Genomic DNA, 18,909 nt, shown 5'->3' with positions numbered 1-18,909 from the left:
CATCTATCTCGATGGGTCAGATGAACTGATAAAGCAGTTTATGTAGACCCATATGGTAAGTTAAAAAAATTACAAAAACTGAGATATTCCAAGATGTCTGCTGATATTTTTGAACAGAAATATTGATATCTCAACCGATATGAAAAATGCAGATTAAAAACTATATTTAAACATTAATTTCAATATTTATTAAAAATTATATTTAAAGAAACAAAATGTGATTACAAACACTAGCCAATATGAGTAACTGTATCAGTTGATATCTTGGATTTTACCAATTTATCTTGGTCAAGGCAGTAAAGCCAAGATTTTCAAGGCAGTAAAGCAAAAGACTTTTACATATATCATATTGGGAGGTGCCCAATATCAATATCTTAAATGAAATTTTGGCCCCAAGATGAAGACCTTGGTGATACATTCTTGACCTTGAAAAGCATAAGTTTTATGATTTCTTGATGCTATAGACTTTGATACTTTTAAAAGATTGATGTTCTTGTAAAAAATTATCAATATTTATTTTTTTAAAGAAATTCAAGCTACCAACTAGCAAAAAGCATAAATTCTTAGTTTTTCAAAATTAAATATCTACGCATTTGCTAATTCTCATGGACTCTTAGACTATCAAGTTACACATTTGCTGAAAATCCATCATCAGTTGATCACAGCCGCTGGTTCTAAAACTTATTCTCAATATACAAAGAGAAGAGCTTCAGCCTGGAAGTAATTTATGCTACTAGTAATTTTTCCGATGGACATTTCATTGTTCTAGGTAGTAGACCATTTGTTCTTATACATATGTCCATAAAATAGTATCTTACACTGAAAGCTGTCGGCTTGAAGTGAGAATCATCATTCGGCACATCCTCATCAATCAGAACTATGCAAGTTGGATCCTTAAAAATTACCTAATAATTATTTTCTGGAAAAACTGAGCAGATGAGGTCCTGAAAACGAGCTGAATAAGCCTTGGGATTCATTGCCGATGTTGACGGGGAGTCATACTGGAGATATTTGAAGGCATTCTCCACGCGTTTGAGCATGCCATATCCTTGAAGGATATCCACAATTCCGAAGTATAAGAAAACTTTGTTGTTTTGCTCCTTCCCTGCAGCTCGAACTGGCGCTGCAGTCCAGCCTTCTCTTCTTCGAATGTCAACCACACGTGCTTGCATTTTCACACCAAATTTAACGTCAGGCCTGTAACAAATGGAATGTTTCAGCTCACATGCAGGAGTAAATCAATTGTTCCGAGATTCAGATTATGACACAGCTCTGCAGGATTATGTGAATGTAGAATTCTATTGGGGAAATATTTACTTCTAGCAGATCACCACATGACCATGCTTCAAATGATCGCAAAGAAAACATAAGCTTCAGTTTTGAAAGAAAAGTTCGTATATGCGTGTCTAGTACCGGAATGCCTGCATGTCTATGTATATGTACTGTGCATGTATACATGTGCGCATGGTCATTTAAGTGTATACATGTATATGTACTGTCAAGGGCATAATAATAGTATAATGTCTTAAATGCCCTTGACAGTAAAATCATATTATGGGGCACTATAGCAAAACCCTATAATAAAATGACTAAAATAAGCTTTGGAGCACCGTAGCAAAACCTTTATTTATTTAGTATGTGCTGGGAACTATTTAGATGGGTTAGATGCCTAACTCTGTCTGGCAGGACGAGACTGAATCGGTGACAGAAACAGAATCTGTGTCTGCATCACTCTGTGACAACTTCGGGCAGTCTGGAGGAGAGCTCTTTCTATCATCCGACCCTGCAAGACAAATCCTGGGCTTCTTATTTCTTCTTTTTAAAAAAAAAAAAAAAAAAAAAGGGCTTCTTCCATATTGTTCTTCTATTACATATTCAAAAAAATAATTGATGAAAGGTAGTACTTTTTTGGCCTCCATTATGTTGAAGGCTAACATTATATTATAATGAAATCTTAATAGGAAGATTACTGTTTCAGCACTCAAGGTGGCTGAGTGATGTGTTTTTTGTCCCAGTTCATTACCAAATGTTGGTGCATGTTCGCTGTTAGCCAGAATCCTTAGGACAAACAAACGGAAACTGGAACTCTACTGTGAAACTGATTAACAAAAATCATTAAATATATATGGCACGTGGGGCACAATATAATATCTTCTTTTAGAACAATAATGCACCATAAAAGTATGCAAGACCAGAAAACCTGCCTGGAATATTAAAAAATATAAAGTTTCTGACATGTATTTGCCTACATCACCAGACTAAGACCGGTCAACCAAAGCTTTCGGTCCTTCAGGTCTTACTGCATCTAAGTTTTTTCGTGGTTGTAGGTGTTTCTGATGTTTTTGCACCAATCCAGCCAAAAGGGAACCAAGGAATTTGATATGAACCAGAAAACCCAAACTCAGGGCCATTCAGAATATCTAGTGTACAGCAGGTCAAAGTAAACACGTTTAATTCTGGTGCTCTTCAATCTGCGAAGACACATGCTGCTACAAGAGACAAATACATGATCCTACTTCTACTTGCACCATGAACTAACAAATATGGAAGCAGTGACTGCTTCAGTGCAACCATCCACTGCTTCTTGGCCAGTATATTGCAGACCTAATAGACAACAGGCAAGTATTGAATAGGGCAACAAGTCTCCTCCCATTGTTCATGGTATCAAAGCATTCTCCCTCAACACATCACTTTCATACTCCAGGCCAATTGGTGCACATCAGAGCCTGAAACTAGGCTTAACAATGAGGGTAGTGCATCTTGAAAAGCTAATTAAACCCTTCGGTCAGAGACTTTCCTGACATGCAATATGAATGGTAGACAAATTCCACTGGGGAGAGAGGATTCAGACCTGGGATTTTTCAGATGTCTTTAGCAGAGAAAGGTGCCTACTGTTATAGACGAAGTCTCAGTGCTTCTTAATCCGAACTTAAATGAACTTTTTTCCTTTATGAACTTTTTTCAAAGGAAAAAAGAAAAATAGAAATTTAAGTTGTGCCTTTTTCTGAAAATTAAAATTAATTTTGAACCTGAAGATCCAAAAACATCAGTCTTTACCTGCTACATGTGCTGAAGGATTGCGATCTTTAATAACTGAATCAAAAGGTGCAGGACAGACATGCATTCCTAGCAACAGTGTGTAATCCATGATGCCTTCATTTTCTAGAAAGTTGCAGTCATGCTTGATTTGCCTGCAAATACAAAATTAAAAAGAACCATATGATATAATACTACAGTGTAATATCTATCTGCCCATCTTTACAACACATATTTATATGTATGGCTGCAGCATAGATATGCCTATGGTCAGTTTAATTGAAGCAGTCTGCCATACATGCAATGTTGAATTGATTGTCATGCTTGAGATTTGAACACTATCAAATAATCGAACAGCATTCTTGTCGTGTTTCAAATATAATTGTCTTTAGAATGCCAAGTTAAATGCATTGTTCATCTGCTAAGTGAAAATGCAGCCTAGAGGAATGCTAGCTTAAAAATATCAAAGTACTCCATGGCATTAGATTTGGAAGCTTTTCCCCTTCAGATCGATCAACTAGTCATACAACAACCTGATGGAACCGCGGACAGGCCAAAAGCAAGACTGATTGCCAAAACATGAGCTTAAACCTATGAACTGAATTATTTTGACACATTTTCTCAGGTGGAAAACTCAAAAATATCCAAGGTATCATATCTGTTATGAATTTGAATTAGCCTGCACAACACACACCCACATACAAAGCCTTCTGACATTAAGACCTTGCAAAAGAAGCTTCGCCTAGAAAAATCTCATATATTAGCAACATAAAGTGTAAGCTGCAGTTTAAAGAATGAAATCTATGACAAGTTTTTCCAAGGATATCATCTGATAAATTCTTGAAGGTGAAACTTTTGTATCCTCAGCATTCACAAAATGTAATAATTTAACTCATCCTACATGTGTTTTTATCTAAGCATGCAGCTGTCCCTGCCCATATTGGAGTTAGATGACCATTTGGCCCTCAAGAACTGGTCCAGTGGAATAGGGCTACATACCATGTAAGTTAAACATGAAATAAGCAGAAGGATCCGCTGGATCAATGATAATATCTCTTCTAGAATACCACAAACTTTTGCATTATTTATTACTAGTCGAAGACACATGCGTTGCGTAGGGCCGGATATATGAAAATAATTTTTCTTCTAAATCTGATCAGATTGAAAAAAAATTATATTTAAATAATAAAATAATATTCATTTAAATTCTTAGGGTCACTTCATATTCTCAACTACCTATATAAATAGGTTTTAATTGTAAGAATATGATAATACCATACATTAATAACATAATTTAATGTGAAGAGGTATTCTTTTCAGGTGGCACAATAAAACTCATTTGAGAAGCTGAGTTGGCAACACTCCAATACTCCTTCATTGAGTATTGTTTTATATATATATATATATATATATATATATATGATGTCCTGAACTCAATGCTGTAGTAGCTCAAAAAGAATAATAGAATGATATTAAAGGCAAAAGAATCATTTTCTGTAATGTAAATTGATTATCCTTTTATAGTTTTTTTTACACTGTTAGCATGGATGACAGGAAGAGAAACCAACGCTTACATGTGAAACCTAAATTATTTGACAATTGAAGCTTTTAGTATGCACGCAATGTAAGAAGCTTTCTTAGAGTATTAACAAAAGCTTTTAGTGAAAGAAGAAATGATGGTCATAATCAAAATATTTATTGCCAAGAAATCTTACTCTAGTAACTGATTTCGTGTTGGTGTATGGAGATGGAAGGCAAAACGTAGATCTTCCTCAGCTCCTGTTTTGTTTATGAAGCGGTTCTGTGATGAGCCTCTCAGATTAAAAGTCTTGTGAATGCTTACATCAGATAGAAGAATATTTCCCATTACGATAAATCGAATCTGGTTCAATCAAAATTTTACAAAAACTCGGTAAGAAAGAAAAAGCAGCAAAAGGAATATAAAATTTGATACAAAATATTTGTTGAAGAAAAGACAAACTACCTATCTTGAGGCAGCTAAATCACTAACCTGATCTTTATCCACAATCATTTTGAAGTTAACCTCACATTGTAAGTCTTCAAGCAAAGAATTTAACTATCCTCAAAAGCAAAAGGCATTTCCGCCTGATCTCTATAAGCATTAATCTTAACTTCATAATCATCCAAAATTTGTTTCAATTATATATTTTAGTTCTTTAAGGCTACATAATCATCTCTTTATTATAAATTTGTATGTATAACCAACAAAGTAAGGTACAAACAAATATGATGAACATGGAAGAGACAAGAATTATGAATTACATGCGTGGAAGAACTAGGAGAATAAGATATTGATTAGCACACTAAAGGAATCATAAAAGTCATAGCATTCTCCATGTAGTAGTACTCTTTTTGGAATATTTTCTCCAAGATGGAAATGTTTCTTTTACTAATATCATAAAGGTATTGTCAGAATGTTTCATGGAAGATAACTAGCTTTTGTGTGACCATAACAAGACAAACAAGAATTACAGAAATGAGTTGGTATAATGGCATAATACTCAAGAAAGCATTTTATGCAGATTTATTCACTCCAAATATTGTTCTGGTGTTTCAGGAGTGATGGCTAATTCAGTTAATTTGAAAGGGATAAGAAGTCATTACTGAACAACTTCATAATATATAAAATCCAGATAAGAGATGCCCTACCTTTTGCCCGTTTGATGGCTTTACAACATGAAGTCCAAAAAATTTTGTTAACAAAGTGTTTCTGTACTTCTGTACATGGTGATAGTAATTTGGTAGCATCTCTAAGATTACCTGCATGAATGAAAAGCAAGAAGCATTAGATTTCTAGCTGCAGGAAAGTCTACCACATCTGGAGTAAGCCTATGAACCTAGATTGACTCTTATAGGACCATCAGTCCACATATATATAAGAGTTAATAAGACTTCTGAGAAAACCATTTGTAAGTGGTATCTGTTCAGACTACATATACATGCTCATACCATGAATAAGTAACAAATGCCTCATGGTATGAGCATACACGGTACAGTTACTACACTCTCTATCTAGCATTTGCCATTGTGGTGGAGACACCATTCTTGTACAGTGTACATATTGTGTACATCTGAATTGGTCATTGCAAATTCTTCCTAGATCCTGCTCTCAAAATAACACAAAAATGAAAATACTTTACAAGGCATTTCATTTATCTTCCTTAGAAGAATAAAAGATGAAATGCTGACCATGAAGTCTACATTAAATAGCATTCATAGATATATTAGAATATTAAAACATCTAAATTATGGGAAGATAGTAGACACCCAAAGAGATCATTTTTCCAAAATTCTTGAATAAAGAAATTAAAAGTGTTTTAATACCTTCATCTCAGGTTTGCTCAAGGTCTTGAAAATGAACTTATCATCATGGGATAAGAAAAGACGAGAACTATTTTTCTTTTGTGGAAAAAGTAGCTTTATGGTTTCACCACCATGTACTGATTGTAGGTAGTCACCTGCATTGATCTTCTCAAATTCTTGAAGTTTCCTGTAAATTCATTTAAACTAATGTTGATCGGTGTAATGACGTAAATGACTTAATGTAAGTGATCCAGAAGCGTGCATGATGACAAAGATCAAACCATGTTGGTTCTTAACTTGATAATGCCTTCTATAATTTCCTCCAAAAATGTGTGTAGCTCCAACAATCATAGACTTGGCAACAAAATATCAATGACATTGCATTCTTCCAAGGTTATTAGAGATGATTTAAACTAATTATATCATGAGTTACATAAGCCGAACTGGGATACTATATCAACGTGTACCGACTTATACTCTACAGTCAGTACTGGCACAATATTGTGACTCAGTTCAGTATATAAGTTGAATTGGTATATAATCCAAATTGAGTGAAATTGCCCCATGTCACTTAATATCACCTGAAACCAGGATGCGTACCATATCGTGCCAACCTATAACATCTGATTTCAGGTGGTACGGTAATACAAAGTGAGAAAAAGGGGGGTTGGGAGCTATCTCGATATGGGATGCATAGTGTACTGTACCATACTGAACTGACAGTGTAGGAGTATGGTTATCTGATACCGAGATTGCGGACCTTCATATGTACTTTACCAGTTCTGTTCTGTCCTCCAGGATTGTTTCAATATGGCAGGGGATGGGTGATTTATCTCAAAATACAGTTATTATAAGCTTACTATAAAAATCAGAAATACATGATAGGATTAATGCATATGCATTTATACTGGTAAACAGTATCTGATTAAATAAGCAACTATAACTTTCATTTATGCAATCCTTTGACTGGTTCATCACTGAATGTTATGCAAAAATATTCGAATTTAGGCATGTCCTGTACAGAAAATGAATACAGAGCAAAGTGATTGCCAACCTGAAAACTTCAGGGCAATAATCTGTCCACTCATACTCTCTAAATGTGCCTCGAGAATCTGGAGAAAAATCTGAAGAAAACCGAATGATTGAAGTGGTTGTCGTATTGAAACCAAGATCAGAACGGTCTTGCTCCGAAAGAACCATGTTTCTCCCCACTCCTACCTGCAGGTAAGTTTAATAATTCAACCTTGGAATAATTCAATTTTGGTACACTATAACATCTAGAGCTAAGGTATGATGCTTAATAAGAGCCAAGATGATTGCAATAAACAAACAACATACTACATGTAGAACATCATTGAGACCTAAGGCGTACAAAATTCAATCAATATTTCCATAAAATATAGAATAAGATTTCAAAGTTTGATTGATTGGCATACAGAGGGTGGCAATTTGGTCCGACCCGTCGGGTACCCAATTCGATCCGATCCGACCTGATTAAAATCTTGGGCGGATATGGGTTTTAGAAAAAAAAAAACCAAAGTTGGTACGGACTGAATATGGATAATAGCATATCCCACCCCGAACCTGACGTTATATATATATATATATATATATATACCCAAGACAAAACTCTAGCCATCTAAGCTTTCCGTATTCGGCCGCTCCGCCTCCCACCTGATTAGGACTCCTGAAGATGGAAAAAACAGAAAAAAATCAAGGGAAAAGACTCCACTAAGCTTCCCTATTCGGCCACTCCGAGCCTCCCATCAAGGGAAAAGACTCCTCTAAGATTCCCTATTCGGCCACTCCGAGCCTCCCATCTAATTGGGCTTCTGAGGATGGAAAAACATAGAGGAAACTTGGGAGAAAACGAAGGAAAAATCAAAGAAAACAAAGGAACATTGGAAAAAATTGAGAGGTAAGACCTTTTCCCACGTAGATTGTCATTTTTTTTGCTTTTCGCTTGTTTTTTCTTTTCATTTCTTTCTCTTTTTCCGGAGATCTGTGGGAATCGAGAGCACCTATGAGAGATCGGAGAGACCGGAGGGGTTTCTTAAGTCCTGATGAGATTTTTTCCTATTCGGCCACTCGAAGCCTCCCACCCGATTGGGACTCTTAAGGATAGAAAAAACAGAGGAAAAACTAAGAGAAAACAAAGGGAAAATCAAGGAAAACAAAGGAAAAGTGGAAAAAATTGAGAGGTAAGACCTTTTCCCACATAGATTGTCATTTTTTTTTTTCTTTTTGCTTCCTTTCCTTTTCTTTTCATTATCTTTTTCAGAGATCTGTGGGAAAGGAGAGAACTTGAGAGAGATTAGAGGGGTATCCTATGTTCTGATTGGTTTTTGTTCTCAAGTATATGGGTTTTTGTGCAAGGTGTGGTGGTGTGAGTTGGTTCCTTAAGGTTTTGAGAGCTTAATCTTGATAGAAGCATGATATTTTGTACGGTTGGAGACATGGTAAAGATGAATGAAGACCACTGTAGATTTTTTTTTTTTTTTGATCATTATATAGAGATTTTGAGTATACCCAACCCAACTCAATTGATTCTTGAAGCCCGACCCGAGGCGGATATGGGACGAATATAGATATCGATCGATTCAATCCATATCCGGCCCGTTATCATCCTTAATATACAGCCTATTATGACCTCCTTGTAATTACTATCATATGCAACCCAATTGAAGGTACGAATAAATTTGACGTCTCCTCACTGGATGAGAATATTATTGGCGAGTTTCATAAGGTCCACCCAAAAGTTACACATTAATGCATACTCAGAAGTTTCATAAAGTGTCACTAATCTTCTTCACACACCTTCTCACCCTAAATCATGATAACACAGAAGCAGGACACGTTTTTATTTATCTATGATTTTAATCCTGGATCTTCTTTCATAGCCTAGAAAGCGATGCAATTTAAATTAGAGTAACGAAACCAAGTTTTCTACTATCTGGTCACGTCTGATAGCCTGTGACAAGAATAGACCAAATTCTGTACCAAGTCATTGAGAGATTTTACCAATAAGTTTATGAATAAAAGTCTCCTTTTCATATTTAAAAGGTGTTCATAATTGCATTTTAGTCCTCTCTTTCTCTTTCATCCTCTTGTAGAAACTCTTGCTTTTGATCGCAATCTCTTTTTTAAGCATCACTCCCTTCTTGCCGACGTAGCACCACATGTTCTAGTCTCTAAACTTTGACCAAGATCTCATCCTTATCTTTGTCTAGTTACAGCAACTCTTAAGTTTTTGGGCATCCTAACAATTCCTGCTCTTACTAATAGACCAGTTCTCATGGAGTCAAAGGTTTCCTATTTAGACTAGCCTTATACACATAATGGACAACGAAGTAGTTACTTGAAAGAAACAAAAATTAAAGCCCTTCCTAAGCTATTTATTTTATAAATAGTCGTGCTCAAAGAAAGATTCTCCTATTGGTATGGATATGGGAAGCAAAAGGCAATGTTAGACAATGGGATGGAAAAAATAAATCAAATCAAATGGGATTGGTTAAAGGTCATCATCAAAATGACACAAAAATTCACCAGCCCTTGCTCTAAAGGAGAAGGGTGGCCATAACAATAAAAAAAAATAGCACACCATCTCTATCCAATATCTCCCTTTCAATTACCTAAAAGTACCACTGACGACTACCAATTAGTTACCCCAATACACATCTACTACCAAAAAGTACCAAAATATTTAATGGGTCATGATCATTCCTCCGTGTTCGTCAAACCATGTCCTTCAATGTTTGACTTAAAGAAGCGCATTTATGATTCAGTAGAAAATTAGTCGGAACATTCTACTAGAGGTACAACATTTTGTAGCAATACTAGAGGCAGAAGCCAACAGATACTAAGAAGAACCATAAACAAACAAACATAGAATTAAAAAATAACAACAATACAACAACAAGTCAGCAGATATAAAATACCCAACTTTGCTTCCAGTCCTAAACTTTCCCTTGCCTCCTCTTTGTCCTATTCTTGAGGGTTATAATCATTGCACACTTTTTTTGATTGAACTAATCATTGCACGTATTGCTCTCTAACAGCTGCAACCAGCTGTATCCTTTCAACGGATTCAAGACAAGTCCTACCTCCTTTTCCCATTCAAAGCAACAAAATCTAGGGCACAATCCAAGAAAGATAAAGGACTTCTTTTCCTTTTTCATGGATGGCCATGGATGGCTTTCTCCATCAATCCCCAGAACTTGAAGCTCTCGAATTGTATGGGTATCGGACCAAATCCAACCAAATCTAGGAAGATCTCCCGCGAGACAAATGGCAAGATTAAAGAGGCGGAGTCGTGAAAAGATTTCGAGAAACCTCAAAGATTTATCAAATGGGCATCATATCATATCATATCAAAATTGAAATCCAGCACAGATTTGCAAATCTTTGATATTAATTACAGTGAAGAAGAATCGAAGCAAAGTTTGAGATGGAGACATACCCGGCCACTTCTCCAGGGAACAGCGAGAGATCCACCGGACGGACGAGAGGAGTGAAAGAGGCTCTCATTTAAGAGAGGCGTTTGGAGGTCAACGGCCGGTTATCAGAGTTGCAGAGCAGTGGAATCGTGTGGAGGAGAGGAGTTTGTGAGCCATCGGGGAACGGCCTTTCGCGCGAAAAATAGCCGTGTCCGCTCCTTTTGCCCATTTCTTGGAGGGAGATTGAGGAGGCCCTTTTGGGCGTTAACACTCGGCGCCACCGTTGAGAAGATGCCGACTCTCTCACAGATTGCTTAACCGACCAAATGCATGCTCACTGACAAGTGTAAATGGATTGTGGGTGACAATTATTTTGGATGGTATTAGTTACTAGAAGTTGAGAATCAGTGATCTAAGGTTCACCATGATTCATGGTTTCAACTAATTTCGATAAACCTTATTCTTATCCCTGAAAAAGTATAATTAAGTAGAAGAATTTTTATGCAATTGTGCATAAGCTTATTTAGTTGGCACATCATGTCTCATGAAATGTGATGCTTATTGATTGTTTGTTTGAGAACATTTTTAAGCTACTACGATGACATGATATACATAATTTATTATCCAGAATTTCTTTTATGTTTATTGGTTTGGTTTCTCTCCATTAATAATTTAACATTAGATGATGGTTGTCTTAGATCTAACATTTGTTATTTCAATGTTTTGAGAAAAAATGGTTGAGTGAGCCCATTCAGCCACCCGTTATCAGATCCAATCATGGGTAAATTATTCAGTAATTCTCTAGAGAATTGCTTTTTATTTTCTAGTAGGCATTTAGCTGAAGAAGATGATTTGATCCATGAACCAGGACAATATCTATTATATTGCTTTCCTTAGATTTTCAGGTATCACATTTTACTTCTAGTCAGTTCAAAAACAGGTGTATCCCTTCGATATAACTATTGTCTCATGTGATCTAGCATAGGGATCTCCAAAATTGCCTAAGTGGTTAAATTGGTTATATATATGGCATGGAACCTCCACAGGTCCAAGTTATCATACAGTGCATAAAATACCAATTAGACGTCACAATGTGGCGAACCACTAGTGTTGCTGCCTCCACGGAAATGTGGATACCAAATTAAACGCCCGTCTCTCTGTAAGTCCTGCCATTTTTCCTCAACTTCACTCACAAAATGATAAAATATTTACATAGAGCAGGGAGACTGATCGAGTTAGATAAGTAGACAGCAAAGATAATTAATGCCAGCACAGAGGCTTCTGTATAGCGTTTACACATCCACCTATTCTCTATTGCGAAAGCTCCTCCCACTAAAATAGTGAAGCAACTCCAGGTATAGTTTCAAGCACACAATTTATATCAAAGATGCACAAAAGCTTTGATCATAATATATATATATATATATAGATATGCATTGCAATGACAAAGAATATGATGTTCCATTTTGTCCTCCAATTATTGTACAGTCAATTACTAAATATCCTTTTGAAATTCAAGGATCGACAAGTTTAAGGAAGGCACAAATTTTGGGACTTGAGAAGACGAAAGCAAGATAACTTTTACAATATGTATAGAGGGATAGGTTTTGCTCCTCTCCAAAGAAGAGAATATCCACTTCTCTTGAATTTAAAGTCAATGATAGGACATCCAAATTAAATAATCCATATCTTTAATAATGATCTGTACTTCTGAAAATATCTAGATACCAAGAAACAAGCATGTTGATATTGTGTATCATGTAGATGCAGAAATAAGTAGTTAAAGTAAATATAAAACCATATTTCCTATGATCAAAATATTAATACATACATATTTTAATATATTTCGATCATGATCAATAGGGTAGATTCTCAAATTAAATATTTTATCCTCTATTTTAACATGCTCGTGCCATCAAAATTATTTATTTTTGTGTTTACAGATGCATTGGCAATCAAATATGACTTTTAATTTCTAGTCCTTTTTAGTAATACAAATCATGACGGACAATATCCATCTTCAATTTGAATATCCCAATTATCGATTTTAGAGTCGACTGGAGAAGATATACTCCCCTCTTGAGAGAAGCATGATCCATCCTAAATCTATAACAAGGAATATATGAGGCGAGAAATTCCCATGACTACCTATAGCTGATGACTGATGAGTGACACTATATTTCAGGTCATAACAAGACAATGTACTGGAAAGATGGCATCTGACTTGCAAAAGGTACTCTAATGGAAGATGAAACCAACATCTCAACAAGAAAATTCAAAAGAAAATCTGCAGCAGAAGCCTTGTACAAAGACAAGGATGGCAGACTTTAAACAAAGAAAGCCTAACACCAGCTGAAACTTGTACCACGTGTCTCTTCCAAGATGATAACAATAGAAAGCAGCAACAACTGAGGACGGTTCTGGTCCGAGTGGCAGAGACAATGGCCTGACCCGAGCCACCAGCTGACTGACACCTCCCAGACCCGAAGTGGAGGGAGCTGTGCAAGGCCCCACCAACATACTTCAGCCAAAAGTGTCCGCGTGTTGGTGCAGCTTGTCACCATCGCCCAGGCCAAAGCCTCCTTGCACTGATGCTATCGCTCGAGAGCCAGAGATCCCCTAGTCCCTTCTCTTATTTGTTATCTACTTGCACTTCTTACCCTTTCCAGTGGCTTCTTTCTGAATCCTTTCCCCAAGTCCAAGCTCAACACCCTCTTTTTGACTATTGGCAAGGAAAGAAGAAAGAGAATCTCCTTTCCCGTAGATAAATACAAGCCATAACCAGCCAAATATTCTAGATGGGTACTCCCTAATCATTTCAAGGAAATACAAGAAACTCTTTTAAGCTTTAACCCGCAACTGATAACTATGGTGCTTGAAAGAAACTCCTGCGTCCGTCCTCTGAACCAGTGCACAATAAAACCAAGGACCTTCTCCCAAGTTCCGACAATAAATCACACCTAAATCATGTTCTAACACGCATAAAGATATCAATCCAGCATTTATAGAGTTTGAGGTTCCATGTGGTCAAGTTGTAGCCCTTGGTTATCTGTATCAGCTAAAGTAGCCCGTGATCTGTAAAGCTGCATGAAGTTCATAAAAGCGAAAAATGGACGATCTTGAAACATGTAAAAGAATGTGAACAACGATCGAGATTACAAGGCATAAGATAATATTAGCCTTAGCCTAGCTTCTAAACGCATATGTAGCAAAAGATGCAGTAGGTTTCAGAATATAGCAGCTTGGAAACTGCTTGAAGAAATAAGTATGAGCAAAAACTTCATTGTAAGTTCACGAGTCTGCTTAAATTGTAAATAGGAAGCAGATGTAGCATGCAGGAATATGACACCATCAAAAATGAACATGACGCAATAACAAACTTAATCTCCTAATTTCTGAGGAATCTCAGTTTAACAAAATTAAGTGCTTAAGGAAGGTAATATGAAGCGACAACTTTATTGATCTGATGTTCCTCAACTTTGACAGTGACTAAAGTCGGCTACTTCGGGAAAACTCGAAGCATTTGATCATGCGCAGCGGAGCCTTTCTTATAGTTTGGTATTTATTCACCCTCAACAGGAGTTCTAAAGAGACAACAGCCAATGAGAGTTCCTTTACTTAAAAGCAATAAAAGATAGCCCAAGGAATACCTACCAAAGCAAAGGTGCAAAAGCGAAGGCTAATATCATGTATAAAGAAGCAGAGTCATAAGGACAGCAAAAGAAAGACAACTTTGTCATTAAAGATAAGAAGAACATGAGGAAACGTTCTCAAGAAAGGTGAGATCGCACTATTTTGCTTTTCTACACATCAAACCTCCCAAAACACATCATAGACTGTAAAACCCAACAAATATATGAGGAAAAAAAAAAGGGAAAAAGATCTCCAACAACATCCTCAGATATGATTTTCTCTATAGAATGAACATTTTCTGTAATCCCTCAGGTCCATTGAAATATTGTTCGTTTGCTCCAAAAAAGAAAAATATAGCATGATTTTCTGTGATCTGCCCAATAAGAAGCAATGATTTCGTAGTGAACTAGTCAAGAAGTGACCTCGAGCCTTGGCTCGAAGCAGAAACCGGTGAAGAGCTGGAGGGGAAATCTCTTGGTCACGGGACTTCTGGTCGACCATTTCCATGTTTTCTGGCTCATGTCGAAAGTGAGCAGCGCCGGCGACCCAAAGCTCTGTATGTAGACGAGGTCGTCGGTGCCGCTGCTTGCAAAGACATCATCAAACTCACCAAATCCTTGGAAGAGCTTATGAGGCATTCGAACGACCTCTTGCCATTGCTTGTTCCAAAGCTCCCAAATGCCGATCCCCTTGATGATCCCCGGCCGGTCATGCTTCCCGATCCCGCCGACCATAACCAGCCTATCTTTGAGGTTCATCAGCCGACCGCACGTCAGCGAGCAGGGGACCGGTATCGCCATGCGCATCAGAGACATGTGTGACGATCTCCCGGAGAGATCATACATAACCAAGCAATGCCGGGGCTCCACATTTCCCAGAACACCGGTGGAGTAGATCAAGTAGTACAGAACTCCATTGCAGATCACACACTCATCACCTCCCCTCCATCCCACCAGAATTTCATTGAAGGGAGTGACCCAGGACTTGCCCTCCGACTCATAGACATGGATGGAGAAGTCCCATTGGTAATAATCCTCAGGCACCTGCTTACATTTGGCAACCGCAACGGTATAATTGTGAGACTTGCGGTCCACCGATATGGCGAGCGCGCTGTAGTCCGGGTGCTTTCCACCCGGAGCATCCTGAAGCCTCTTCCAGTCTCTGGTGATCGGGTTGCAGACAAAGATCCGGCTCCTGTCCTCGCTGTCCATGAAGCAAACCAGTCCACAGGAGGAAGAGGTGGACCAGTTGCTCTTCTCAATGCAAGGGAAGTCGAAGCCATACCATTTCCGGAGGCTCGGGTCGTAGGCATAGCCAGCCACAGCATCCTCGCTGCAGGTGAACATGAAGTACCATGGCTTCTGAGGTAACATGCTGGTCCACGAAAACCTTCCAGAGCGCACGGCGTCGCGCCATCGTTTGCATACGGACCCTGATCGAATTGTGCTCGCGATGGGCAAGAAGGAGAGGACTTTTTCCAGGAGGTCATCAGGAAGAATCGCGTCCAGGGAAACCAATGTGCCACCGTCCGGGCTGTCGTTGTCTTCAGAAACCGGTTTAGATTCGACAATCTCACTTCCAAGGTAGGAAGTTGAATAAGATTCCCACGATATCTCGCCCTCCATGAAGGAATCTAAGAATGAAACAGAGGAAAAGGAGGGGAGAAAAGAGAAGGAAAGCCGGGAAAAAATATATCAGAATTAGAACAAAAGTGAAAAGTTTCAATAGCTGTATAGAAATTTCAACACCATATGATTAAACCGATAGCAAAATGGCAACCGAAAAAAAAAAAAAAGGGAGGACATTATAGCCCTTTAATAGAACCCAGATAGCATGTATCTAAAACGATCAGATATCCTAGATGGGATTTTACACCATTGTAACCATACACACAGCTAAAAATAAACTCTTTTTACTTAAAATGAACAACCAAAAGATACATAACACAGAGAATCTCTTCACAAAAGAAGATAGCCAAATCAAAGACCTTGTGTTGAAGAGGAAACCCAAAGAAAACCAAAACATACTGGTGAGAACAAATCGTTGCGGACAATATATAACAGAAGCGTGGCATTAAGAACGGGATGAAGTTGCTATCTTGATCATCTAACTTTGACTGTTTCAAAACTGTGGTAGGTAAAACAATCTCCGCAAGGGACAAAGCAGACCGTTCACACCCACAAAATATCAAGCACATACTGGAGAGAGAGAGAGAGGCACAGCCAAGCCTAACAAACAGATCTCATGGAATCCTCCCAAGCTATGCAAAAATCAAATGCTGATCTTGTCATATCTAACCATCAATTAACCTTTGAATATCTGTGTATACATTAAAAAAAAATCCAGCAAAAATCCAAGAAAATTATAACTCCAAGAGGAAAAGGGTGGAGAAAGAGAGAGTGGGGTGTTCTTCCCTGTACCTCCCACAGTTGTACCAAAAAAAACCGAGCCTTTTGGTCTTCCCTTCCTTTTTTTGGGTAAAAATCTCTCTCTCGCGCGCGCGCGCGCTCTCTCTCTCTCTCTCTCTCTGTTTTTTGTTCTCTTGATATCAATCGATATGGGTTCTCCTGCATCCAATCTATCCGAAGATCCAATTTTTAACACAGAAATGGTTAATAGAGGGGATGCACCTTGGTATTAATCCTCTCTGCCTTCAGACTTGGAGCAGAGGAGGATTGGAACGGCCCATAGAAACCTCTCTCTTTCTTCGAGATGGAGATGAAACAGTGGACTTTGTCTCAAGACAAAAAAAGAGACAAAGGCCCCAAAGCAAGGTGGGTTCTCTTTAAGCAAGAGAGGATGGCCGTGGAGAAAGAGAGAGATGAGAACGGGAGTATGTCTTGTGCGGTGGGACCATATACGTGGGGCTGTGCTTTGAAACCTAAGCTCCTTTGGGCTCATTTAAGACAATGATGGCTCCTTCCCCAACTCCCACTTTTAGCTTTGCCTCCATCTCTCTTTTATCTCTTGTGAAAATCTCTCTCTCTCTAATCAAGGAAAATATCTCTCTTTCGTTAGGTTCCTATGTTGGAGGTTCTTTTCTCTTATCCTTCTCTGTTGAAGAGTTGCCTCCTTGTATATATATTTTATATATGGTGGGGAAGGATGGGCCTCGAGTTCTTGATTGGATTGGGTTCCTTTTATGATTGGTGGAGGCACCATGGGCCTCCTTTACCTAAAACTGCCTCGTCCACTCACAGGAAGTTTTGTTTGTCGTGACTTTGGTGCGTTAAAGGCATGCATCCCTGAGCATGCTCTCCAATCAAGTTGGGTGGCTGATGAGGCCCACATGGCCTTCATGCGTGCCTTTCCTGCCTGCGGTGAATGGTTAGAGAAAGCGACAGGATGAGGTCCAAAGGGGTCACGCACTTGGACGACCTGCGGCAGCTCGAGCTCGAGCGGTAATTAATGTGGTCACGCCTCAGAAACCTTGCACCCCTTGCTACCGCTTTCCCACCAACATTGGTTCATGAGAGTGTCCCGGTTGCTGTGCCGCTTCTCGCATGTTTGTTTATATATCATTCCAACATGGGGGCATACGTATGGGGACACGTGTCGTAAGACCATGCGCTGACAATCTGACCTGTGCTTCCCCCTCAAAAAAATTTTTAAAAAAAAGCTTTATGAGAACCGTATCATTGGGTGCTCAAGTTTTTTTTTATTCTAATAAATAACTAATAAATCATAAAAATTTTTAAAATATATTTAGTTTACAACTGAAAATAAAATTAGAATAAAAAATTAAAATCAAAATGAATTAAAATTAGGATGATCATATTCTGATCCGTGGTTTGGAATAAGAATTGAATGTGATATAAATATAAGAAAAAAATTTAAAACTGATTGTAAAAAATTAAATTTATTTTATTTTTAAAAAAAATAAAATATGAGCCGTTCATGTTCATTTTCATTCTACAGTTCAATTTTCTCTAACCACATGCATCCTTAATGATTTTATAGACAATTTTCACGAAAGCCTTCAAGATTTTACTATCCTTTTACTTCCTTGCAACTTCAATTGAACTCAAATATTGCTAATCTAGAGACAAAGTAGTGTACAACAAAGATAACCACTTCTCCATCCACTAATTTCGGTGACATAAGATTTATGAGCAGATGAGCTCACCTTTTGATTGATTTCCTGGGTGCTCTGACCCTCAAACATAGCATCAGTAACTGTAGTACTGCACAGAAAGTCCTATTGAGCAGTGGCGACACCACTGAGCAATCTCCTTCTTTCCAGCCTATCCCATTGACACTCAATCGTCCTTTTCTTCTTTTGCTGAAGACTTCGTCGTCCTTCACTTCCCATAGTTCAATACATTGTAGAGGGACGTGTATGCTGTGGCCTTTGCATTCTTTTAAAGGTACGACCGCATTGGATGTAGAGATGCAATCGAGCCAAACGGGGCAGAGTAGCTAAAAGCTTAATTTGATTTAAAATATATGAATTTAAAATTTAATTCAAAATCAGTTGAAT

General features: G+C 37.9%; 2 protein-coding genes and 1 long non-coding RNA gene across 7 annotated transcripts; 1 reads left to right on the top strand and 2 right to left on the bottom strand.

The window, feature by feature from the left end:
- Positions 1–724: 724 nt before the first annotated feature.
- Positions 725–11,107, bottom strand: LOC105040758 (phosphatidylinositol 4-phosphate 5-kinase 9). 2 transcript variants are annotated; one of them, XM_010917435.3, is made up of 8 exons: positions 10,820–11,107; positions 7,415–7,578; positions 6,382–6,547; positions 5,707–5,817; positions 4,752–4,918; positions 3,058–3,191; positions 1,675–1,783; positions 725–1,197 (listed from the first exon to the last, which is right to left on the bottom strand). In XM_010917435.3, the coding sequence occupies exons 2-8, from the start codon at positions 7,558–7,560 to the stop codon at positions 906–908; spliced, it is 1,125 nt and encodes a 374-aa protein (XP_010915737.1). In that variant the 5' UTR covers positions 7,561–7,578; positions 10,820–11,107; the 3' UTR covers positions 725–905. The 2 variants fall into 2 exon arrangements, with proteins under 2 accessions (XP_010915737.1, XP_073110610.1); XM_073254509.1 differs by lacking the exon at positions 10,820–11,107 and adding an exon at positions 8,569–8,813.
- Positions 7,595–11,329, top strand: LOC105040757 (uncharacterized). Of its 3 annotated transcripts, XR_012140103.1 has the most exons (3): positions 7,609–8,278; positions 8,361–8,561; positions 10,419–11,329. It is a non-coding gene; the product is annotated as an uncharacterized lncRNA (long non-coding RNA). The 3 variants fall into 3 exon arrangements; XR_831245.4 differs by lacking the exon at positions 8,361–8,561 and having other exon boundaries at positions 7,595–8,278; XR_012140102.1 differs by lacking the exon at positions 7,609–8,278 and having other exon boundaries at positions 8,285–8,561.
- Positions 11,330–14,504: 3,175 nt separating this feature from the next.
- On the bottom strand, positions 14,505–17,362 carry LOC105040759 (F-box/kelch-repeat protein At3g61590). Of its 2 annotated transcripts, none has more exons than XM_010917436.4 (2): positions 16,850–17,362; positions 14,505–16,062 (listed from the first exon to the last, which is right to left on the bottom strand). In XM_010917436.4, exon 2 carries the CDS (start codon positions 16,052–16,054, stop codon positions 14,840–14,842), a length of 1,215 nt encoding a protein of 404 aa, XP_010915738.1. In that variant the 5' UTR covers positions 16,055–16,062; positions 16,850–17,362; the 3' UTR covers positions 14,505–14,839. The 2 variants fall into 2 exon arrangements, with proteins under 2 accessions (XP_010915738.1, XP_010915739.1); XM_010917437.4 differs by having other exon boundaries at positions 17,060–17,362.
- Between the last annotated feature and the right edge of the window lie 1,547 nt (positions 17,363–18,909).

This window comes from Elaeis guineensis, chromosome 3 (genome assembly GCF_000442705.2).
Source record: "Elaeis guineensis isolate ETL-2024a chromosome 3, EG11, whole genome shotgun sequence".
NCBI lineage: Eukaryota > Viridiplantae > Streptophyta > Magnoliopsida > Arecales > Arecaceae > Elaeis > Elaeis guineensis.
Note: the sequence above shows the minus strand (reverse complement) of the source record. Positions and strands in the feature narration are given on the sequence as shown.